Consider the following 13,229-nt stretch of genomic DNA (forward strand, 5'->3'; position numbering starts at 1 on the left):
TTTCTCTTAGAATAGTTTCCTGTTTTCTCTCTTTTTTGCTGTTTGTTTTTTTTTTTCTTGTTGTTCATCATCATGAACAACTTGTACTCTTCCTTATTTTTTTCATTAATAATAGTTCTTTGATTACTTATCAAAAAAAAAGTAAGATCTCTACTTTCCCTTTAAAGTATTTGGGTCTTCCATTGAGGGAAATGTTTAAGTCCATGGAGATGTGGGATTAGGAAAGATTGAAAATATTGGCAGGGTGGAAGAAGATCTATCTATCCAAGGTGGGGCAGCTTACTTTGATTAAGAGTATTCTTTCTAGCCTACCTACTTACTATATCTATTTATATTCCCTTCCTGTCAGCATTGCACGGCGTTTGGTAAAGCTGCAACGGGATTTTTTGTGGGGTGGGATGGATGATTGTGTAAAATTCCATTTGGTGAGGTGGCGGACGGTTTGCAAACCTGTCCAACAGGGGGGCTTAGGCCTTCATAGCTTGGTACGATTTAATCAAGCTCTATTAGGGAAATGGCTGTGAAGATTTACTTTTGAAAAAGAGGCTTTTGGCATACAATTACAAAGTATGGAGTTATTGGGGGTAGGTAGACTTCGGGGTCTCACGGATGTAACTTGTGGAAACATATCAGGAGTGGGTGGAATAGTTTTGCACAATTCATTTTCTTTGAAGTGGGTAATGGTTCAGGGATTTGTTTTTGGCGCGACTACTGGTGTGGTGATGTAATTCTTAATAAGCTTTTTTCGACCTGCGTCGTCTAGCTTGAGACAAAGAGGCTATGGTGGTAGATTATATACATATACATGATGGCGATGTTTTTTGGGATTTAGTGCTTAATCGTGCTTGCCAAGATTGGGCATTGGAGATTTTGCACTCCTTTGTTTCTCAATTATACTTGGTCAAAATTGGGGGATTTGCTGAGGATTGTGAATGGTGAACCCTTACCAAAAGTGGTGATTTGAGGTAAATCTTTTTACAAAGATCTCTATTCTAGAGAATTTCAATTATTTCTGTGGAAGAGTATTTGGAAGGTGAAGTTCCATCTAAGGTAGCTTTTTTTGTGTGGACCATGGCTAATGGGAGAATCCTTACAACGGATAATTTGAGTATGTGGAGAATGTGTGTGGTAGATGGGTGTTGTATGTTTGAGGAGTGGGATAGAAGGCTTGCACTCAAATATGAAGATTTTATTTTTACGCACTCTGTATGACCAATGGCAGCCTTAAGTTGTCATTCTTTCTCTGATATGCTAGTTTTTATGGATTTATGTACTTTCATTTGATTTTTAACAGCCCCCGTACAGTGCCTGTGTACTGTGGTTGTGCTGTACTTACCTTTATTTAAATAAAATTTGCATTTACTGATTAAAAAAAAAAAATCTTGGTTAACTATAGCAAAAACTTTACTTGCTTTCCCCCACCCTTTGAATGCAGGATAACAAGTGTATAATAATTAACCGGCCCTTGACCACTACAATTGTGGTTTTCAGAAGTATGACTGATCTGATATACTTCTTTCACATGCTTCTTCAGGTGACTGCTACTTCTCTTCCCTTTGCAGAAACTCTTTGCTTTTTTTTCTTTTCATTTTTTAAAATTTATTGCAATTACGTAGTTCTTTTAATTAACCTGCTAATATGGACTATATGTTGAAGCTAATTTAAAATTTAAAATTATTGTTATTGTGGAATAATTCTTGCTAATAGAGTTCCGCTACACTATGTTTGAGTGCTTGCTGATCCAGGCATTATTAGTTTCAGAGTAACCTTTGTTTTAGATATCTTGTAGCATCTTTGCAGTTAGAAGAGATCTGAACATTGAAACATGAAAAGCCAGCTTAAATTTTGTATTTCTTATTTAATTGCCACATGGTAGAGTTACTGCTTGGATTGTAGTATTGTCAGGTCTAATATGGACCTTGTCCAGAGAGAGAAATAGAAGAGCTTTTGTGGCACAGGAGTTGTCAATTGAGAGGTCAATTCAATGTTTATTAGCTCTTTATTCCATTGATTATTAGTAGATGTGGGTAGATTATCTAATATTTTAGACTTTATAGATTCTTTGTATATTTGATACTTCTTAGGGGATATTCATAACTGTTCCCAAAAACTGTTTACTTTTTTCTAAAATGCAATTGATCATCTAATATTTTAGACTTTGTGTCTGTTTGGGAAAAATTATTTTTGCCAACTTATTTTACTATTCAGCTTATTTTTGCTACGATTCATAGGCCCCACTGCACTTTTTGATACTATTTATGAGTTTCATTATACTATTTCAACTAACTTTTACCTTTATCTACAGTAGTTTCAGTTAAAAGTTTTCAGTTTCAGCAAAATAAACAGATCCCAAGCGGACCCTTTATATAGATTCTTTGTATATTTGATACTTCTTAGGAGATAGTTGAGTGTATTCATAACTGTTTACTTTTCTCTAAAATATAATTTCTTATTTTTATATGTATTAGAAAAAATATCTTTCTGTCCTACTTTTTCTTGAAAATACCAATAATATTATCTCAAAAAACCTTAAATAAAATTGAGGAAAAAAAAATTTAACCAAAAATTATCATGTAACTTAAAAAAAAGAAACAAAAAAAAAAAAAAGGAAAAAAGAGTTAAGGAGTGAGATAAACCCCTCGCATTGATTAGTTTGTAAATATAGATTGATTGGCTTTGCCAAAAGGACATAGCACAAACCATTCCAAAAACTGACTCCTATGCATGAACACCTTGCATTAACATGACATAAACTTAAACTGTGTATGAACTGTTTTTGTAAGCATAGATTGATTAATTATTTGGTTTGATAGATTTTGGAGGAGCAGAATAAGTTTAATGCTTTTTGAATTGTGAAAAAAAAAAAAAATGAATACTTTATCATTTCAGAGTCTAATTTGATTGTCATTTTTAAAAATTGAGCTTTCTTATGGCCTGAGAATGTGGCTACCACCTTTTTTGGAGGGAATGTACATTCTTGTAAATGTGAGGTTTGATGGGAATTTAGAATGGCCGTGGGCATTTGATTTCCTTTGAGCTATTTACAACCAAATAAGGGAATGCTTGGTACTCCTATTAGGATTCCTAGGAATCTTAAAAGATGATCCAAACCAAACCATCACATTAGTTCCATGTGGATTCTATTCACAGTGGTAGATGAGCCAAACCAAACATCACATTAGTTCTGTGTGGATTCTATTCATGGTGGTTGTTTGCCTCCCATCATGTTCTATGGATTGCATTATGCTTGAAAACAAAGCTCCATGGTCGAAGATTGTTTTTTTTTTTCTTATATTTTTTTTTGGATAAGTAAGAATGATATATATATATATATATATATATATGAAAGGCTACTCTATGCAAGAAGAGCAAAGAGCAAAACCAGAGAATACAAGGAGGAGAAAACAAAGAAAAAACAAAAAAAGAAAGAAAACCAAACAACATATTAATTACAGAGAGAGAGAGCTAAGAAAAGAAGGGAGAGAATCACTAGTCGTGAGTCCCCATGCCCTAGACAAATCAAAAAGAGTTCCACTAAAAGAAGCAAACATTTGATCACCGGAACTATCTAAATCCTCAAAAGTCCGCCGATTCCATTCCTTCCAAATACATCAAAGGATGCACAACATAACTAAATTCCAAATTTGAGACGAGTGCTTCCCCAACCAATTCCACCAGCCAAAAAGCAAATTTGGGATTGATCTAGGAATAACCTAAGACAAGCCAAAAGTTATAAAGACAAAGCTCCAAAACCGATAAACCATCTCACAATGAAGAAATAAGTGGTCTACCGTCTCTCCACAATGACGGCACATAATACACCAGTCCACAAAAACCAATCTCCTCAATTTCAGGTTATCACCTGTTAGGATCTTATTCCAAGCAACACACCAAACAAAAAAGGAAACTCACTTAGGGGCCTTTGCTTTCCATATAGCTTTCCAAGGAAAGACAGTTGAGGGAGAGTTCCTTAGTTTGTTATAACATGACCGGATGTCAAAATCCCCATTAGGCTTCAACTTCCATCTCATCCAGTCTCTCACATCCATTGGAGGAGTATTAGCTCCCAATATATGAAGAAAATGCAGCCCTTCATCCATCTCCCAATCATTAAATTCTCGAATAAAACAAACATCCCAAATTCTTCTATCCTCCGCCCCCTGCCTCGATAAAGAAGCTTCTATAGATACCTCATTATCAACGGCAATACCATACAACCTTGGGAAGGCCAAATGAAAAGGTTGATCCCCATTCCACCTATCCTGCCAAAACCTTACTCTATTCCCCAACTCAATAACAAACTGACAATTTTTGCTAAAATCCTCCCATCCCATGTGAATACCTCTCCACAAACCACACCCATGAACTCCCCTACCCAGCTTTGAGGCCCATCCCCCCCATTCTTCCTCATATTTTGAAGCTACCACCCTCCTCCATAACCGACCCTCTTCCTTCCCAAACCGCCACAACCATTTCCCCAGTAAAGCCTTATTGAAAGTAGTAAGTTTCCTTATCCCCAAGCCCCCATTAGCTATAGGCACACAAACTTTATCCCATCCTACCAGATGAGTCTTGCTATCACCCCAAAGAAAGTCCCTTTACAACTTTTCAATTTTATTAGCCACATGAGTAGGGATTGTGAATAATGATAAAAAATATGTAGGAAGACTAGATAGCGTACTCTTGAGTAACATCAATCGACCCTCCTTAGACAAATACAACTTCTTCCACCCAGCTAGATGCCTCTCAAATTTTTCCAAAATAGGATTCCATATTGAAGGGAAGTTATGTGAAGCCCCCAACGGCATACCAAGATAAGACATAGGCAACTCTCCAACTCTACAGCCCAAAATTTCAACCAGAGCATGCACATCATCAACCTCCCCTATTGGAACCATTTCACTCTTATGCACATTAACCTTCAAACCCGTGACCACTTGAAAACTAAGTTACAACAGTTGAATATGAAGAATTTGCTCCACATCCGCATCACAAAATAGGATGGTATCATCTGTAAATAATAGATGTGTAACACATTCTCCACCACCCCTCCTACCCTCAGCTTTTAAACCACGGATCAAGCCAGCTCCCTCCACTCTTCTCAACATCCTACTAAACACCTCCATCATAATCAAAAACAGCATAGGAGATAGCGGATCCCCTTGTCTTAAACTCCTCAAACTACCAAAAAAATCAGCTGGAGACCCATTAATCAAAACAGAGAACTGAATTGTGGAAATACAAGTATGGATCCACTTACACCACTTCTCTCCAAAGCCCATTCTATTCAACAAATTCAACAAAGTCTCCCAATTCACATGATCGTAGGCTTTCTCAATATCAAGTTTACCAATGACTCCAGGAACCCTACTCTTCCCTTGGCTATCCATGTGCTCATTCGCAATGAAAACCGAATCAAGAATTTGTCTCCCACCCAAAAAGCTATTCTGAGTCTCAGAGATAAACTGATCTAAAACCACTCTCAATCGGTTTGCCAAGACCTTAGACAAGATTTTATACACACTCCCCACCAAGCTAATAGGACGGAAATCTCTAATATTAAAGGCATCATTCTTTTTAGGAATTAATGCAATGAAGGTAGCATTAAGGGATTTTTCAAACTTACAATGTTGAAAAAACTCTTCAAAGACCGCTAAGACGTCTTTCTCCACTACTCTCCAACAATGATGATAAAACGCCATAGTAAACCCATCCGGACTTGGAGCTTTATCCCCTTCAAAGTCACTAACAACTTGGAGTATCTCCTCTCTCTCAAAATTCCTTTCAAGCCAAACCCTCTCCATATCCCTAATACAATCAAATTCCAAACCCCCCACAAGGGGCCTCCACCCCTCAGTCTCTTTGTACAAATTTTTATAAAATTGTGCTACCTAATTAGTTACCTTGGATGCCTCCTCAAAAACCATCCCATCCACCTCCAAGGTTCTTCGATGATTAAACCTTCTATGGGAATTAGCCATTTTGTGAAAAAACTTGGTGTTATTATCCCCTTCCTTGATACATAACATCCTAGATTTTTTGTCTCCAATAAATTTCTTCCAAGGAAAGAAGATGCTCCACTTGGGACCTCAAAGCTGCCCTATGACCTTTCTCACCATCAGTGAGACCAAAGTCCCCTTCCTTGGCGTCTAATTTTTTTAGCTCCTCCAATAATTGATTCTTTTGACGCACTACATTACCAAACTCTCGACGATTCCATTGCACAATGTCCTCTTTCAGAGCCTTCAATTTTCTTGCAAGCACGAAACTTGGTGTACCTACAAAAGAATGCCGATTCCACCAGGATTGAACTCTATCCACAATGCCCTCCGTCTTCAACCACATATTTTCAAATCTAAATGGACTTTCCCCCCTTGCCATTCCCCCTGCCTCCAAAAGAATTAGGCTGTGGTTTGAGATAGGACGGGGTAAAATCCTTTGAATAACATCTAGGAAATGGTCCTCCTAGTTTGGAGTGATCAAAACCCTATCAATCCTAGACATCGCTAGTTGATCAGTACCACTTGACCAAGTATATCTACCTCCTTCCAAAGGCAGATCAACCAAGTTAAGATCCCCAATAAATTCAAAGAATTTTTCCATAGCCAAGGTCAAACGAGTCTCACCCCTATGCTTACTAGGAAAGCGAACAATATTAAAATCTCCAAAGTAGCACCACGGTATCCTCCAATACTGCTGAATACCCATCAACTCATCCCATATGTGACCCCTCTCAATATTCTTATTTGGGCCATACACCCCTGAGCATGCCCATATAAAACCGTCTCCCACCCCTTGCCACTTTACCAAAACTGAAAAAGTACCAACTATAACCTCCACCTTCTCCAAAACCCTTTTATCCCACATAAGCAAAATACCACTAGCAGTCCAATCAGCCTCCAAAACAGCCCAATCTACATATGGACAGCTCCACAAACTACAAACCAACTGTCTATTCATGCTAGCAATTTTCATCTCTTGTAAACAAATAACATCACACTTCTACTCCCGCAACAAATTCTTCACCACAAGGCGTTTCCGAGGATCATTTAAACCTCTAACATTCCACGAAATCATTTTTATCTTCATAAACACAAAACTATTCCCAACTACTAACACCAACACAAGACCACCCTCTATCTCCTGTCATAATTCAACGAACAGATCAAGTTTTGCAACTCTCTACGACCATTGTTTTTGGACTTAGCCACTTTTTTGCTACCCGTTTCTTTCCTGTGTAACACATTGGCTGCTTCCATCACAGTTTCTAGCCTCTGTAAGAGAGCAATGCACAACTTCTCATGTCAGGTCGTTGACAACCCAACCAATTTACTGAACCCAGGGATTCTGTGTTTCACCCACCCAAAAATATCTAACTTATTCTCGATACTCAATACCTCAGTGGCCTCCTCCAACTCTGCCGAAATTGTTGACACAGTCAGAGCAATGGTTTGCAGAGGTAAACAATCTGACACTTCAGTTTCACCTAAACCAACAGAAAAATCCACTACATCCTCCACAAGCAAGACCTCCCTAGGAAGACTTAAAAGTTCCTTACTAGAAAAAGAATTAACCTCCTGACCCGATACTCCAAAACCCATTAACCCAGCTCGCAAAAACTCCAGAAAAAGATCAGGAAAAGAAAGTCCAACCAATCTCGGCACAAATTTGAGAATCACCAACCTCTTGCCTTCAGAAATCAGCCCACCCAACAGCATATCAAAGCCCAAAGTACTGTTCCGGTTGGAGCTAAACCTGAGACCCATCTTCAGAAGAGGCTCGGTGCACCCCGACACTTCCACCAACGAAGCCCAACGCTGGTGAGTTGACACAACTCCCTCTGCCTTGGTCTACGTCGCCCCTATCGGCGAAGCCACAAGCACTTGATTGATCGAGGAACTCCTTACATCGTCATCGCTCCTCAATATACCCACCGACGTCACTAACCCAGATTTAAATACCGGCGTTGTAGGCTTCATAGACCCAACCTCCGTTGTAGACACCGTCGACCCAACCTCCATCGTAGACATCGTCGACCCACTGAAATCAAGCTGTGTTTTGGAGCTCGCCACCATCACCGAAATATGAGCTTTGTGGGTTGTTAGTCTCGAGTCAACCAAAGAGCTTTCTCCCACTTCAAGTCTGATTGGGTTTGTTAACTCTGGAATATTTGGACAGCCCATGCATGTGTCACCATTTGGGCCTAAATCCAATACAGGCTTCTCTAGACCCCTTGAGTGATAAAATGAGCCTAAGCCCACAATGGGCTTCTCACCCCGTATGACCCACTTAAGGCTTTTAAAACCGCTTTTATAGCTATTCCGTGTAACACGTCTCTTCTGATAAAAGTTGGGAAGTTGCGCATTCATTTGCCGGGTCTGGAACCCATGACCTCATCCTCCATCCTATTGTTACAAAAGTTGCCTAGAAAGGGAGATTAAAGGTTGGTAAAATTTTAACTGGGGTAGTCTAATCATGAACTTGCTGCTAATTAATTGCCCCGTGCAATGTTATAAGCAGTTTTGAATTAAAACCCAATAACAAACCAATTCAGTCATTTGTGTCAGCGCATAATTGAACTGATTCATTGCCCTCTCAAAAACTAAATGGCTTGGGAGGTGATTTTCACAGCCCTAATTTATAATTGCCTTGAAACAGTTATAATTATATATTAGTTATTATTATTATGGATTATGTTGACGGGTGCCCGTAGGACAGTTGTTAATAAACCATTTTAGAAAAGTTTTTATATCACTTTTTTTGGAAAATTGAAAAAACTGTCAAAATATTAATTGTTTTTTCTCTTTTTCCATAAAAACTTTCCTAAAATGGTTTATTCATTAACATTTTCCTATTATTACTGGTATAACACTCAAATTTCTCATGTTCAATGAATGTAATCGAAAGGTATTGGATAGAAAGGTTTGAAAATAATTTTTGTTGTTTTGTGGGTACATTTAGTCACTTAAAAAGAATAATTATGTTCTTAAGTTGGTAAGTTAATTAAATATTTGCCAATTTATGCAAGCAATATTACAACAGGTTCATATCCTAAATTATATTAATTTAAAAAAATTACATTTTTCCTTTTTGTAATGTCATGTAAATAATTGAAACTTATTTCTCAAATATTATAATATATGAGTATTACAAATTGGCCATAAGAATAATTTCTTATCAAATATTTCAAAATGAACTTATAACATACACGCACATTGAGCAGGACATCGGCTAGTCCTATCTAAAATCTTGGCATTGTACATGTTTATTAATAGATGATTTTATTAAAGGGAGTGACTTAGGTGTACAGGTTCTATACAGAAGCTTTGGCGCTTAATAACAATCACAAATAGTAGGAATCCAAGAAAATACGAAATATTTTATTTTCTATACATATTCATCTTATGTCGTATATCATACGCATCCTCATACATTTATTTAAATATACTGTATGCTATTGAAAAAGAATATAGATATAACAAAGTGAAATACTATGATAAGAAAATTTTATGGGTTTCATCTTTCATATTTCACATGTCTTAATTTGAGAACTTGATTCATAATATCCAATGCCTCCAATCATTAATCCCTTTGTAACTGTCTTAGCTTTGATTGAAGCCTTTCTTCTAGCCTGGACTAAATTATATAATTTGCTTTTCTGCAGTTTAGGTTGGCTTATGTGGCCCCAGAGTCGCGAGTGGTTGGTGCTGGAGAGTTAGTTGACCATCCAAAGAAAATTGCTCTTAATTACATTCGTGGATGCTTTTTTATTGACTTGTTTGTTGTATTACCTCTTCCTCAAGTAAGAATCCTCTCTCAATCATCCTCTTCCCTTCATCAACTTTGTATTTATTACCATCTACATATGACACATCCATGCACTTAATGTGTTACAATCTTCTTATTGATTCAAGTTTCTAGCTTATTGTTTCAAGGTGTAATTATGGCCAAAGTTAATTAGCCTAACACACAAATTATAATTTATATATGTGGGTGATTACAATGATATTAATATTTTTCCCTGACTTAATAAAAATCTCATAACACTTCCATTCAAGCTAGGATGTATATGTCATACTATCCCAACTTGTTACATAACAAATCCAAATGAGTCTTACACAACACATTCATAACATATCAGCGACTTGGACTCTTATAGAGACATATGGAGTAGCTATTATACCAATTTCTACCCATTCTCGAACAAGAGGACAATCCCACTCTATATGCTTGGTTTGCTCATGAAATACAAGAATAAAGGCAGTATGAATTGTTGCTTGATTTTCACAATACAAAGTCATAGGCAACTGCATGTCAAACCGTAATTATTTAAGTAGATGCTTAATCCACATAAGTTCGCATGACGTATGTGTCATGGCCTTGTAATTATCCTCTACACTAGATCTGGATATTAAAGTCTACTTTTACTTTTCCAAGTAATCAAGTTGCCTCCTAGAAAAGTGCAATATGTGTTAGTAGATCTTCTAAGTGTGATCAAGTTTTCCCCAATAAGATGGTTTCATGTATTAACCAATCTGTTTAAATACCTTTATGGTAGTATGGGTTTTATTTAAATGATAAGTTTATTTCGAATTTGTCCTTGTCATAAATTATTTTTATTATTATTTTTAAATGCAGATCATAATATTGTTAGTTCTACCAAAATCTTTGGGAGGAGCAAATTATGCTAAAAATCTTTTACGGGCAGCTGTTCTTGTTCAGTACACTCCTAGATTGTTTAGGTTTCTACCTCTACTTGCTGGTCAGTCTCCAAGTGGCTTCGTATTTGAGTCAGCATGGGCGAATTTCATTATAAATCTTCTCACCTTCATGTTGTCTGGCCATGTTGTTGGGTCATGCTGGTATCTCTTTGGGTTGCAGGTAGGCGGAGGTTATTATATCACTAAAGACGTGTTAAATTTGCTTTCTTTTTAGCAAGTTTCTTCTTGCTGTTTTTGGAAGTTTCTTTTGAACTTTACACTTCCTCTTGTACATGAAATTATGTTTAGTTGTTGAAATTTTCATTATAGCGAAGCATCTTTTTGTTCAATCTACCTTTTATGAAACATAAATTGCAGGCGAAATGCAACCTTGGTTGAACAATTTCCAGAAGCAATATTAAGTCAAACATTCCTTGAAACCCCCCCCCCCCCTTCCCCCCACCAAAAAAAAAAAAAAAAAGAGAGAAAAAGAAAAGGAAAAGGAAAGAAACCAAACACTGCATCATTTATGTTCTCAGTTTTGTTAATAATGTTTTGATTTATTGTTAGCATGGTAGTAAAATATTTGTAATAGGAAAAATAAACTACTACCAAGAAAATAATTCGTTTTATTAATGTATTAGTCATTTCAATAGTTTCAAAATCCAAGCCAAATAAAAATTAATGATAATAATAAATAAATAAAAGAGAAAGAGAAGGTTTTGACATTATTGTCTTATTGGAAGTCATAATCCCTTTTTTTTTTTTGATAAGTAAAGGAAATTTTATTCAAAAACTTAATAATGAGTAACCTGAGTATACAGGAAGTATACAACATGGGACCAAAATAATCAAATACATAGATTACAAGCATGAGAGGGTTAAGTCTGCCAATTGTTGCTTCTTATTTCTACTTGGCCAATCATTCTGTTTGCTACATGCATTAAGAATTTTCTTCAATGATTCACTAATTTCTCTCATTTTACCTCCTCTTTAATCTTTCCTCTCTTAGAGGGTTAATCAATGTCTTCGAGATGCCTGTCATAACTCTGGACTCGATGCATGCGCGAATTTCATAGATTGTGGGGATGGGAAAAATTCACATATTCCCAATTCTTCAACATGGATTAACAATGGCAATGCCATTGCTTGTTTTACTGAAGATGGCTTTCCTTATGGAATCTACTTGGCAGCTGTCAATCTTACTACGGAACATAGCATCGTAACCAGATATATATTTTCATTATTCTGGGGATTTCAGGTATTCCTTTTATATATTTCTTCATTTTTACTTTATCTTCTTATGTGAAATGTGTTGAACTATCTCATACAAGTTGAACTTCAGTCAGAATTTAGTTTTACATAGTTTTTAAATCAATTAAGGATGTGCTGTAAGAAAATACATTGCAATTTTTGTCAAGCCCTTTAGGCAGGAGGCAAGCCTGACATGTGCCATCATAGCTTTTGGTTTCTTAGACTTGATTTCTTATCTGTTGTATTATTTTTTTATTTTTGGCATTGACCTGAAGCTCAATGGAAGTATGGAACATGCCATAGCTGTTGCTTAATAATAGAGTGATGGCTATGCTAATATAAAATAAACAAGAATTACATATTTGTAAAAATTCTAATGTTCTTTCTTGCTTATCAAAAAAAAAAAAAATTCTAATGTTCTTTTTTATTTTTCATTTCTCATGTTTATTAGTGTTAGAAATAATTTTTTTTAGAGTTAGATGTCCCACACCTGGGAGATGACATTAGAGTTGGATTGGAGAAATATAGGTGTAAAGAAATTTCTGTATTCAAATATTTTTAAAAAATATACATAACAAATAAGTAATATAAAGGGCACTGTAGTGGGGCGAACGCAAAGACAAGTCCTGGGCCTAATTATAATAAATGTAAACACTAGGCCCAACGAGAATATCAGCCCAAGTAATAGGGATCAACCCCACAATGGCCAGCCTATTTCTTAATCAATGCACGCAGAACCTCGGATCCTCGGTTACGCCCAACATCCACCTAGGCAGCATACAAAGGTCACCTCTGAGGTCTATCCGAGCTAACGAGATAAGTAGCAGAAAGACCAAACTTCTACAAGATAGTCCTTTAAAGGTTCCTGGAGATTCCACAACCACCTCCGCATTGAGATAGGTCGCTAACTTGACATCACCGCATTCAATGCAAAGGAACAAGTCTAAACAGTAGGAGGAGCCCCAGAAGTCTCCGTCCATGATGAAAAACCTGCAAAAGAAGTGTCGGATAAGACCAGGAGTTCTACAGGTGGACATCTGAACAGTGAAAAATACCTCAGAAGTCTCCGTTCATGATGAAAAACCATGAAAAGAAAAGCCTGATAAGATCAGAGGCAATCTAGGTGGACTGGGACAAAAGATGAAGAAGAAGAGGATGGCTCATATAAAAGGAAGAAAATAAGACTCAAAAAGGGGATGATGTAACATATGACATTGAAATTAATAAAGGAGATTCTAGTTTTTTACGTGTTCTTGTCCAAACTTCCCATTATGG

General features: G+C 36.6%; 1 protein-coding gene across 4 annotated transcripts in view; it reads left to right on the plus strand.

The window, feature by feature from the left end:
- Nucleotides 1-13,229, plus strand: part of LOC126701528 (probable cyclic nucleotide-gated ion channel 20, chloroplastic) — a 54,738-nt gene that overhangs the window by 15,427 nt on the left and 26,082 nt on the right. For 3 of the 4 annotated variants that reach the window (XM_050399677.1, XM_050399679.1, XM_050399676.1), the window contains 4 exons: nucleotides 1,436-1,534; nucleotides 9,665-9,802; nucleotides 10,639-10,881; nucleotides 11,713-11,961. In XM_050399677.1, the coding sequence (XP_050255634.1) occupies nucleotides 1,436-1,534; nucleotides 9,665-9,802; nucleotides 10,639-10,881; nucleotides 11,713-11,961 (729 nt within the window). The remainder of the gene's footprint in view (nucleotides 1-1,435; nucleotides 1,535-9,664; nucleotides 9,803-10,638; nucleotides 10,882-11,712; nucleotides 11,962-13,229) is intronic. The other variant, XM_050399678.1, reaches the window with a different exon arrangement.

Source organism: Quercus robur, chromosome 10 (assembly GCF_932294415.1).
Source record: "Quercus robur chromosome 10, dhQueRobu3.1, whole genome shotgun sequence".
Taxonomy (NCBI): Eukaryota; Viridiplantae; Streptophyta; class Magnoliopsida; order Fagales; family Fagaceae; genus Quercus; species Quercus robur.